This window comes from Bidens hawaiensis, unplaced genomic scaffold (assembly GCF_021521415.1).
Source record: "Bidens hawaiensis isolate Kalapana, Puna unplaced genomic scaffold, B.hawaiensis_p1.1 tig00029625_1, whole genome shotgun sequence".
NCBI lineage: Eukaryota > Viridiplantae > Streptophyta > Magnoliopsida > Asterales > Asteraceae > Bidens > Bidens hawaiensis.
The window spans coordinates 94,314-107,302 of record NW_027494909.1 but is presented as its reverse complement, the minus strand read 5'-3'; the positions used below and the strand labels follow the sequence as shown (position 1 = coordinate 107,302).

General features: G+C 33.3%; 1 protein-coding gene across 1 annotated transcript; it reads right to left on the bottom strand.

The window, feature by feature from the left end:
• Positions 1-3,868: 3,868 nt before the first annotated feature.
• LOC143579153 (uncharacterized) lies at positions 3,869-4,855 on the bottom strand. Its single transcript, XM_077062537.1, has 2 exons — positions 4,447-4,855; positions 3,869-4,353 (listed from the first exon to the last, which is right to left on the bottom strand). Exons 1-2 carry the CDS (start codon positions 4,853-4,855, stop codon positions 3,869-3,871), a joined length of 894 nt encoding a protein of 297 aa, XP_076918652.1.
• Positions 4,856-12,989: the final 8,134 nt, after the last annotated feature.

Genomic DNA, 12,989 nt, shown 5'->3' with positions numbered 1-12,989 from the left:
AGTATAACACAGGTACCGAGGGAAGAAAACGCTGGGGCAGATGCCTTAGCAAACTTAGTCTCATCTCTGAAGATTCCTGAAGATTTGAAAATCCCAATAATCCACATTCTCTCGCCAGCAATAGAAAAACAGGAAGTGGGAGAGATAACAAATGATAAAGAAGTCGTACTCTGGGATCCTTTATCCTCAAACAATAAAGGATCATGGATCCATCCAATCAAGAACTACATTCAGACTGGAGAAATTCCAGCCACAGAGAATCCCAAATCCTTCAAACTCAAGGTATCCCAATATATTTTGTTAAATGATATGGTATATAGAAAATCTCTTGCAGGTCTATATTTAAGATGCATCGAGGATCCTGAAATCCAAGAAGTGCTCAAGGATTTCCATGAAGGAGATTGCGGCAATCAAACAGGTGGGAGAGCACTATTTTCCAGAATACTTAGAACTGGATACTTCTGGCCAACAATGAAGAAGGATGCGGTGGAATATTCAAAGAAATGTGATGCTTGTCAAAGACATGCGAATATCCTTCATCAACCAGCAGAGTCTCTATATCCTGTATCCTCCTCATGGCCTTTCATGAAATGGGGTATGGATATTGTAGGCAAACTGCCAAAAGCACCAGGTGGAAAGGTCTTTATGCTTGCTATGACCGACTACTTCTCCAAATGGATTGAGGCAGAAGCGTTTGTACAAGTCCGAGAAAAGAAAGTAATATCTTTTATTAAACGAAATATTATAACTAGATTTGGTATTCCCGCTGAAATTGTTTGTGACAATGGTTCCCAGTTTATCGGGAAGAGAACCACTAACTTTTGTGACAGTTGAGGCATCAAAATTATTACTTCCACTCCGGATCATCCTCAAGCCAATGGCCAAGCAGAGTCTAGCAACAAGATCATCATCAACAATCTAAAGAAGAAACTAGTGCCACAAAAAGGGAAAATGGGCTGAAGAACTTCCTTATGTTCTTTGGGCCGACAGAACTACGCCCAAAAATGTAACAGGCCAAACACCCTTCTCTTTGGTGTTTGGATCAGAAGCAGTGATTCCCACATAAATGGTGGTCCCTACTACAAGAACCAGCATCCGTGATCCTGAAGCCAACGAAGGAATCCTTCTTGAAGACTTAGATACTATAGAAGAACTCAGAGACCTAGCAAAGATTAGAATGGCAGATTATCAACAAAGGGTAGCTGGGGCATACAACAAAAATATCAGAGTCAGAAGATTTCAAGAAGGAGATCTAGTATTGAGGAAAGCCTTCCAAAACACAACAAATCCGGCTGATGGGAAACTAGCGCCCAAATGGGAAGGACCTTATCAGATTGAGTCAGAAGCAGGAAAGGGCGCATATCATTTGCTCACAATGGAAGGCAATAGACTACCGAGAGCATGGAATGCAGTCCACTTCAAGAAGTACTTTTTCTAATCAGGATCCCATATCCTGAAAGGATGTATTATCCTTAGAGAATCAAGGATCCTAAAATCGGTAATATCTATCTAATTACTTATTCATTTTATATTCTTATTATTCTAAGGATAGTGTATTTTTAACATTTATTTTTTCCAAGTTTTTTAAGTAACAATGCAGATTTCAATAAGAAGTTCAATGTCTAAGAGGTTGGACACCTCTCCCTTACATTCAAGGTACTATCCTATCTCTCTCGGCTTAGCCCACGTTTGGATATGACTCACGATGGTCATGTGCTCTAAGGTTTAAAGTTTTTCACCTTTCTTATAAATAGAGTTTCTACACTCTCGCCTGGAGCGCACGTTATCCAACGTATGGTCCGGGGCAGCGGGACCAGTACACGCTTAGTGGCTGACAATTTCGTTGCTTTCGGCTATGTGGAGGATCCTACGGTATATGGTAGACGTACCATTTCCTAAGGTTTTAGGGGTTTTCACCTCTTCCCAAGGGCCTTGTCGCCGGTATTAATTCTAAGGTTTAAGGGGTTTTCACCTCTTCTCAAGGGCCATGTCGCCAGTTTAATCCTAAGGTTTAAGGGGTTTTCACCTCTTCTCAAGGGCCAAGTCGCTAGTTTAACACCAGATTATTGGGCTTGTCCCCATAATATTTGTTGGGCTTGTCCCCAGTTTATTGGGCTTGTCCCCAGAATATTTGTTGGGCTTGTTCCCAGTTTATTTTATGGGCTTGTCCCCAGCTTAACGGATTTGATCCCAATTAATAATATGAATTATTTGCAGCGAATTTTCTAAGTTATTACTGAAGATCGAGAAACTAAGGATCCTGGATCCAAAAACTACTCTTGTAAGGAACATTAAGAGTTCAATACTTCGGTAACTTAGGTCTAACCAGACCTTACGGTATGATTTCTGTTTATCGGTTTACACTTATTTGATTTAAGTTTATATCTTCATAGATATAAGGATTCATTATTCTCAATCTATTTTTAGAAGGATTTGAGATCCTGGTTTATTTTTGCAAGGATATTTATCCTAAAAACTTTTTACTAAAATATATTATTTCTTAAAACTTTCAATGAGACTTAAGCTATATCAAACAAACTTTCAAAATAACAAGTAACAAGTAAGTAGTCAAAAGATTTATATATTAATTAAGATAAGCCACGAGGACTTATCCAAAATTCTTAACCCGGACTTCACCATACGAAAGATGGACCATCCACCCAAGTTAAACAGGTGTTACTAGTTGTTTTTGATTTGTAGGGAGAAGGATATACAGCCGGAAGTGAAGTTTCCATGGAAACTCCATTGATATATGATAATTATATCTAGCTTGTCAAATCTCATCCGTTTTTGCAAGAAGTCTGAATTCAAAGGCAAAATGACAGCTGTGATCTTATGACAACCGCCATTTTGGGGGCAATTGTTAGTGCACGGAAATTTGACACTGTGGATACGTTATCCTGACATATGTTCTTGGATCAGTTATCCTTAGACAGATCCTGTCAGGATCAGTGGTCCTCAGTACTTGGTATTATTAACAATTGTTTCTTGTGTGTAGGTTGTTATTTAATAAGTATAACGGCGCCAAGACTTATTCCACTGGATATTTCGCTATTGGACTTGTCAAACACGTGGTCAAATGGCTGTAACACGTTTAGTGGGAGAAGTGACGGATTTATAGGACTTCTTGTTGTGTCACAAATAACTGAGTACTAAGGATATGTTATTCTTGAAGATATGTCTGGATCAATTATCCTTCTGAAGAGTTCCAGAGCTATGTCAGGATCATGGATCCTCGGTATTTGATGCTGTTAACGGTTGTTTCTCATATGAATGTTGATATTTATCAACATTAACGGCTCCAAGGACCAAGTATGCCTAAAATTTCGCTACAAGACTCCTTTATGCACGTGGTCAAAGATATGGAGTGGATAGTGGAGGATTTGCGGATTTTTAGGACCTGTTTGTTAGTTAGTTATTAATTATTTTCTTTATATACTGAGATTATGATCGATTAGGAGATTCATTCATCACTGTATACACACACACTCAGAGCAGAACAAAACACTCTCTGTACACATTAGCAATTCTTGTAACATCGATCTAATCTCCACAACACTTGTAACCGATTTTTACCATTAATAAACTTGACGGTGATAGTTTTCACCGTCCGGGGGTTTTTTGTGCCGAAGATTACTATAATCACGTACTATCCGACCAAAGGTTACCTCGTTGATCCTTGACTGAAGTGATTCGACCAAAGATTATCTTGTTAATCCTTGACTGAAGTCATTATATCAAAGAGTGCCTTGTTAAGTTTTGACCAAAGTAAGATTATCGTAATTTAGGGCTTTTTCCTCGTGATCAAATCACGGTGTTCATCTCTATTTCGTTCATATAATCGTTGTTATCATTTTAGCACTAAACCTCACATAACATATTTGGATACATTATCCTTAGCAGATTTTTGTCCAAAACAACCTGTATTTGATTGTGAAATATTTGAGTTGATAACCTGAACAATGTTATCCTCATCAACAGCAACTTTTCCAGCAAACCTCTTAACCTTTGTGAATTTGAAATCTTTAGGAAATCCAACAAGACGATAGCATTTGTTAACACTGTGTCCACTCTTTTTGCAATGTGAACATGTAAGATACTTCTTGTTATCAAATCTGCTATTTGAAGCTTGACTTGCAACATTAATCGCAGTAGACTCAGAAACTAAAGGATTAGTGGAATGGATCTCCCTTTGATTCTCATCTTGAATGAGAAGAGCATATGCTTGATTAATTGAGGGTAGTGGTTGCATCATAAGAATGTTTCCCCTCACATTATCATAACTAGGGTTAAGTCCCATAAGAAATTGAACTAATCTTTGATCCTCTTCTCGTTTAGCAATAAGATGAGATGCTCCACACGAACATTAAGGAATTAAGGTCAAAGCATTTAATTCATCCCAATTGGACTTGATTTTAGTGAAATAGGTAGCAATATCATTTGTACCTTGAGAAATTTGACATAAATTTTTCTGCAACTGATACAATTTCGCACCATTAGTTTGACCATACCTATCATTTAGTTCAGTCCAAAGTTGTTGTGCAGTTTCCGTGTACAAGACACTTTCACTAATTTCTCTGGATAATGTGTTGAGAATCCAAGAAATCACCATATCATTGCATTGTTGCCATAAAGCAAGAGACGAATCTGCAGGTCTGGAAATCGTTCCATATATAAACCCTAATTTGTTCTTAGCCGATAGGGAAATTGCTATCGCACGCTTCCACGCTCCAAAACCAGATCCATCAAACGATTTGGATACGAGAATCAAACCAGGGTGATCGGATGGATGCAAATACAATGGATTTGAAGAATCAAAAGATGTATTATTGACGTTCGAACTTGAATCAGACATGGCGGATTGAAAATTGATAGAAGATTATGGAAGAATTAAGAGAAAAGATGAACAAATTAAAAGGAATCAACAGGAAACCGATGATTCTGATTATTGAGACGAAAAAAATGAACGGAAATGATGATCAGAGCTTAAGATTGCTCTGATACCATCCTGTGTTTGAGAGAAAAGAGATGTGAAAAATGATTCATTTTTATTACCTAACTCAACCAATTACAAAGTATTATATACAAAGAAAATTTAACTAACCTGCTAACTAACTCAAACTAAATACGTGCATAACAGATTAATATACACTAACTACTTATGGCAAGGGTAATTATGTCAACACATATTGAATATTATATTGAATATTATGTTTGTTAGAATATACTCTTTTATGTAAATTCTAAAAAGACAAGTTCAACATACCCACATCAAATTATCCACTTTGAGGGGATTGGAACCACTTGAGCGGCTTCAAAATAAGGGGTATGCTGCTTACTGCTCTCCAAAATAGAGGGGATTGAAACATCTGACCTGTGGTATAAGAGTATAGGTCGTCCGCTTATTTTCTGATCTTTTCCTTCTATTTATTTTGATATGGTCTTCAATCCATTAAGGGTACCTTCGCGAATGAATGTACGCCCAATATTTGAATCCTCACTTGGGTTCATTTCAAGTTCTTTTAAGCTTACGAAACCCAACGTCACTTCTTAAATCCGTCATTTCAAGAAATAACTCAATTATACGTCCAGAGCTAATTTTCTATAAGATTAACTTTACTTGTGTTGGTGGTGTTAGAAATTACTTTTTCTTATCAAGTTTAAAGTACTTTTTTATTTTGAAAGATATGATTTATTAAATACAAAATGTATGAACTTAGTTACATGTTTCGAATCGAGCTCTCCACAAATTGCAGTTTGTATAAGTTGGCTATATGAAATTCTCGTTACAAGATATTTATATGCACTTTTATTCAAACCCGGTCTTTTTAAATAATTAAAAACTTGTTATATATTTTAATAAATCTATGCAATTAGTTATCTATACTTAACTCATTACTCATACCTGTTGACCAACTACGTGCCTTGCCCAGCGCAATGTTGTTTGGCTGTTATATGTAACGAATGCAGTTGGCGTATATGCCTATTGCGGCAGCGAGTCAACGCAAATTCGATCGGTATCAAGTTACGTAACCAGAACTAAACAAAAGAAAAATTAATTCGTCAAGACTCAAATACATCAAACTAACATATTTAAAAAGGAGAAAAGAACACGCGTTGAGGCAGCAGACCAACGTAACGCACTTCTATACCTTTCGCTACGAAAAATAACATATTGAAAACGACGTTTATTTCGTTGGTAAAACACGGACATTGCGGGAGCGAATCTAATAGGCTCGTTACAGTATATGAAATAAACCCGGATAATAATTTCGACAAACTAACATTCAAAGAAAGGAGGTCTCCATGTAAGCCAAAATACTTATCATGAAATCTTGCTTTAGTGATGGCTCGAACCTGCATGTCAAAGCTAACCAATTTCCTAAGCTTTAACACAAACTAATCAACAACCAACATGTCAATATCACACAATTGCTTAAATATCAAAATGGTTTTGATAAAAATAAAATAAAACTAATAAAATATTAAAAAAAAAAACTTTTGTGACACTAAACTTGTCAATTATACTAATTAGATAATATGCATTTTCATAGACATGGTAAGAGATAACTAGCGTAGCAAAATCACGTAAAATACCCAATAAATCAAGACCTTTCGACCAACTAAAATCAACAATTGGTAAATTTGGTTTCAACTTTTCAACTAGTTAATTTTTATTTGGAGACACTAAAAACCATTATTAGTAAATGGGCATGAGTTAAAAAAATGTCTTTACATACATGAACCCGTTATCAAACCCGTTTGTGATTTTGAGGTATTAAAAAGATTATGAATCTTGAAGCAGAGTTTTGTTATTTTTAATTGACTTGTAGTTGTTGCATGTAAAACTAACATGAGATATGATATGCTTTGGCTTTTGCTGGTCAAGTAGCTAAAGGAGTGATTCGCATGTACCGAGACTATTATTTGTTAATTTTAGGGAATGCTTTTAACTAATCATTTATATTGAATAATAAAATTTTGTTACTCAATTTTCTTTATATATTACTTCGGTTTAGAAAACACAAGAATTATATATGCAGTTTAAATTTAAAGTCATGCAATAACCCTTTCATTTATATTCATTTTAGTCATACCTTAGAATTATTAAATTCAATTGTATAAATGTTTAACTCTTCATCTATGGTCATTTTTCTCATTCCTACATATTTATGTAAAATAATCGTTACATATATTCAAAAATATATGTGTGTGTGCGTGTTTATTAATCATGTTTATATATATGCATGTGTAGTACAATGTGAATCCATTAATCTGTCTTTTTTGTTTCAGGTATATATGAATTGCAATTATAAATCATGCTGTCGTCTCAAAAAACATATTAAAATATATCTTTTAGTTTGAAATTATATACATGTTTACTTGACGATTTCTATATATCCGCTCGTGTCGTACACGGGTCAATAACCTAGTACCTAATAAATTAAGACCTTTCAACCAACTAAAATCAACAGTTGTTAAATTTGGTTTCAACTTTTCAACTGGTTAATGTTGATTTGGACACTGAAAACCGTTATTAATAAATGGGCACGAGTTAATCCAAATATTCTTGAAACCAAAAGATTTAAGGACACTTGTGACTACTGAAATTGAGACACTACACAGAATGAAATATGACTCGATGATGAAAGAGACAAGCGGAAGGGTTGAGTATTGGGTTTTGTACTTTTGTTTGTTGTAAGTGTTTGTATATTGGGCTTGGTTTTCATTCTGTTTCTAATAAGCTCTCCTAGACACTTGAGGGTATTGTTCAGATAAACATATATGCATGTTTTGAGTAATCAAGTTGTCTGTCACCTAATATCATACCCATAACCCCTAATTGAATAATAGCTTCTTTTTTCTTGTCTTTTTTTTAATGCATATCTATATCTATATCTATATTATATATAAAGGAAGAGTGATGGGCAACAAAGTAATTTTATAATTACATGACAAGGAAAAAAAGAGTCATTTCATAATTGGACAGAAAAAGTAATTTATCGTTACATCATTTCGTTCTTCAAGCGTATCGTACAAGTTCATGAAGCATCATGTTTATGGTAATTACTCTTCTATCCTTTAAGGTTTATGGTGGCATCAATTAATCTCATTAAAGTTTCCTCATCCATCTATATTATTATTTTCATTATGACATTCAATTGATTCATAAACCTTTAAGGGAAATTAATGGAATTAAATGCGTATAACTAAAAGGTTTTTGACGTTAAGTATTCATAAGAAAACCAAATGTCTTTTAAGTTATACAAAATATTATTATAAATACAAGATTATTATAAATACCTTCAATTGTGGTTAGTAGCAAATCAAGCATCAACTATGGCTTTCACTTTTGATGGAAATTAAGCTCAAGATGATATATTAAAGCTAAAGAATGAGTATGGCCTCGATTGTTCCAAAAGTGCAGATATTTGATTGGCGGTGATAAAGAAGTGACCCGGGAAGTTTCATTGGCCGACTTTGGAGGATCTTGCAATGGATGTGTTGGGGCTGCATATGGAAAAGCCTAAACATGTATGTATGAGTAAATGGGTGACAATAGAGTTGAATGAGAATCAAGTGGAGTATGCATGTATTGTGTTTATTCTTCTTATGATATTGGTTACGGTTTTACTAGAAAATCTTTAAGATATTGGTTTTATAATCTTTTCTTTGGTTTCATGGGTGATTAGGATTTTGAAATTGAAGGTGGTCTATGATTTTAATTTTTGGGTTAATTATTAATGTAAGCTCGTGACAATATCAGTGTATGAATTTAAAAAAGTTGTTAAGTGTTGTCTATTGTGTGCGAAATTAAACATTTAAATTGTTTTTTATTACACACTAAAAATTGAGAAAAATGTAAATGATTTTAGAAGATAGTATTCGTTAAGGGATATATGTATGTCGTCTATGCATGTATACATTATGTTTACATAATTTGTATAATTTTGGTAACATACCTTCAGTTTAGTTTATTTTAATGTCAATCGATTCATAAAAACATGGTGGTTAGAAAAAACTAACCAAATGTCTGAACTGCAAAATTACATGAAAAGAAAAGTGTTTTGCAACCATTTGGCCCGAAAGATTTTATTTTTTCTTTCTTTCTTGACGTTAACTGTTCATAAGAAAACCCCTTTACCTTGTAAGTTTTGTACAAGATGATTAAAAAGTTTCTAGCCCATTTTATATAAATAACATTTTGGAAGTTGTTTTATAACTTCGTATCATTCTTGTAAATATTTTTATGTGCTACTGTATAGATTTGTTGGAATTGAATGTTACATTAAAAAAGTATGAACAAATGATAGAACCAAATGACTTACTTTGATAATAGGAGCTCAATAATTATCAATATTAAATTAATGATTTAACTTTTTTTTATTACTGGTTTGAATGAAGTTTGTACAATCAAGTTTAAGTGTCTTATTTGCCAGTTAGAATACATATGATGGTTCTGATTTTGTGCTCGATGATTTGTTGTGAAGGTTGGTTATAATATCCGAGGTCTTACTTTCTTTATGTAGGCTTCTGATAATGGAAATGATCATTAAATATTGCATGTGCAACTACACGGTAAACACTCCCATGTACGTTCGTGTGTGTGTGTGTGTGTGTGTGTGTGTTTGATTAGCAACATTTATCCATTGACACTCATAAATTCTGTTGTTTTATTGTATGGTATGATAAAATAATAAACTATTGGGTTAAACGGCATGTGTTCTGGCCAACCCACGAATATGCTTTCCATGTTTGGGACATGTTCGGGTTTAACCTATCAACTCACGAGCATGACTCGTTTATCACCCATCTAGCTAATAAAGTTATGCTGATATTAACGAAAACAAGAAAAATATAGTGGCATTGTTAATTATTGAAAGAAATTTTGCGGTTGCAGCTAGATGTCAATTATATAGATTGTATTGGATACGCGTATTTTGATTTCTTTGACTTTAAAAAATGTATAGGTAGTAGACTTTCGTATCATAAAAACTAAGTCGCTGCCTAACTAAATATTTGTTGCGTCTCCACCGCGAAGCGGGTTAAATAGTTAGGTTACCGTTAACTCTTCGTAATTAGGTTACATACGTTTATGATTCAATGAAACTCGAGATATTGTATAGAATGTACACTTCTTTCCGCCTGAAAATTTCGATTATGGCAAACGTTTGACTAAAAAGAAACATGCCGAAAATTTCTGTCACATTTGACTTAACAATGGTTAGGCTTACAAACGAAGTTACGAACCGAACGTTTGACAAAAATGAAATATGCCAAAATATTTCATCACATTTGATTCTATAATGGTTAGGCTCGTAAACGAAGTAACAAACAGAGCATATTTGACTAAAAAAAAACATGTCAAAAAACTTCTACCACATTTGACTTAATGATTAGGCTTGTAAACGAAGTAACGAACCCGTTCGGTGAGAAGTTTGTTTATGTTGGCTGTTTTAATAAACGAACACAAATTTTCATTCATGAAGTTGAATGAATGAACATTGTTTCATTCATTTACGTTTGTGAACGTTCGTTTATGTTGGTTTGTTTCCTTTATGTTCATTTAGTTAAATGAACGGACATTGTTTGCTTTGTTATTTTTGTGTTCGTTCATTTACGTTTGTTTATCTTGGTTTATTGACGTTTATCTATGTTTGATTAAAGAAACAATTTTGTTCATTATAAGTATCGGCAATCGAAACCAGAACAACCTAACCCGAGAAAACTGAAACTCGCAAAGAGTTGTTTCTTTTTTTTTTCTTTTTCATTTTAAATCGATCTCGGCTTTAATCTTAATCAACAACATAAATTTAACCGATACTACTTGACCCGAACTTGATTATCGAAGCTAACTGAACCCACCCAAAACCGAGTAAACAACACTTGGCGTTTTAAATGTTTTTTTAAACAACACTTGACGTATTAAATTGAACTTGATTAAATGTTGTTAAAGAGACATTCTGTGGGTTAATAACTGATTATAACTTTGCATCTTTTTTATTTTTAAATTGAAATTGACTATAAAAAGTCAAAATAATGTATTGACTGTTGACTAAAGTAGAAATTTCTATAGGATTTTGGTTGATCTAGAGTTACCAAAGAAATCAACATCAAATAAATTGTCAAGATCAATCTTCAACTTGATGTATGTGGTATTTTCTACAAAGTCTACTAAAATTTTAAAATGTATATATCTATGTACTTAATATTTAATTCAGTCCATTCAGGGTTATTTGAAAAAGATAGTAGGGTGGTTTTTGTTTAAAATTTTCAGTTTTGTATAATTATTTTTAAGCATGTAAACGAATCGAACAAACAATATTACAATTTTAAACAAAGGACAAAAGAGGCATCTAAATGAAAACTCGAACATAATGAAAACCCATTTCATAACATGATATGATATGGGAAGATGTTAGAAGATCTTAGAAGCTCATGGTCTAAGTTTGTAACAAGAAGACGTGCATGTCTAATTTTAATAAAATTTCTTTCGAAAAACAAACACACTTTAAACCTAAACATTTACGAGTGGTCTGCGTGTGTGGACAAAAGAGGTCAAGCAGACCTTTCTTGAAAAAACAAACACCCATGTAATAGCTAATAACCATGTGATAACTTATGTTAGTTAGAGATGAGAGTCGTCATGCCATATGAAATATGAATTTTGTAATACTTGAGATGTGATAATTTAGAAGTAGGTCATCAGCCATTATAATCGATATCGATTACCGATCTCCTTTGGGTTGGTTGTGCTTGACAACCAAATACAAATTTAATGCTTTGTCATGGTGTTATGACAATATAAATGGAGTTTTTTGATTATGCGGAGGAGACCTTTTAGCTTTTAAGTTGACGCTTATTATTTTGGCATTGCTATTAGTTGTTTCTCTTTTTTAAATCTTGTATTCATATAACCATTAACTTGAGCCAGTTATAGTTCATTTTGTTTATTATTTTGGTATTAATTCTCGTGTACCCGCCGTGAAGCGCATGCTTAATGAATATGTACATCATTTGAAAGTATATTACCCATTTTCCCCTCTATACTTGCATATATCACATACGTATATATCTCTATGTACCTTAGATTACAAAACAAAATGTTTACCAACAAACTTTACACATGCCTTGTGATCATTTTGTTTTCTTTTTTGAAACGAAAATTTTATTTTACCACTCGAAGACACTAACAGAAGATGGTACAAGAATTTCTATTGGTTTAAGCTTCAACTTCATGCTCTTGAAAAAGAGCAGTTACCAAATATGATTAAGATGTTATGATCCATTTAATGGAGAATTATAAACGGGGAATGGAATAATAAAGTTCATATAGGAGGCGATGCTTGATACGCTTAAAGAGCTTGTCTTCTTTGTTTTATGTTTATGAAATTTATGATTCAAGTTTGTTGATTCGGGATCTTGTTTGTCAATCATATGCTCTAAGGCGTGGACGTAAAAACTTTATGGAGTGTCTTCAACTGTAACATATAACAACAATGGTTGAAATTTCATTATTTTTGCATTTAAAAGTGTTGGTTAAAACTCACCGTATGAGTTGAAACTCACGGTTATTACTAACTAAACACACTTTACTTGGAATTTGATTCAAACATCAATATTTAAATTAGAGCTAAAGAAAATATACTTGTGCGGTCAATTTCTTAATATGACTGTTGACCAAAAAGTTACAAGAAATACTAAAATCTATTACAAACAATAATTAGTTGTAAATAAAAAAGACGTGACGAAGCGGTACTATAACAAATCAAACTACTATCGACCAAACCTCTATTATAACCCGTAGCAATACACGATCACTTTTGCTAGTATATATATACATCTAACATGTTTTGGGTTGGGTTTGTGTGTGATGCCTATCTAAATTCAATATTTTCAATTTTTGTAGGTTTTGTTATTGTTAATTTCTTGTAATAAAAATAGTAAAATTTCTGTTCGAAAATTAAGTTCCATTTTTATAAACATGT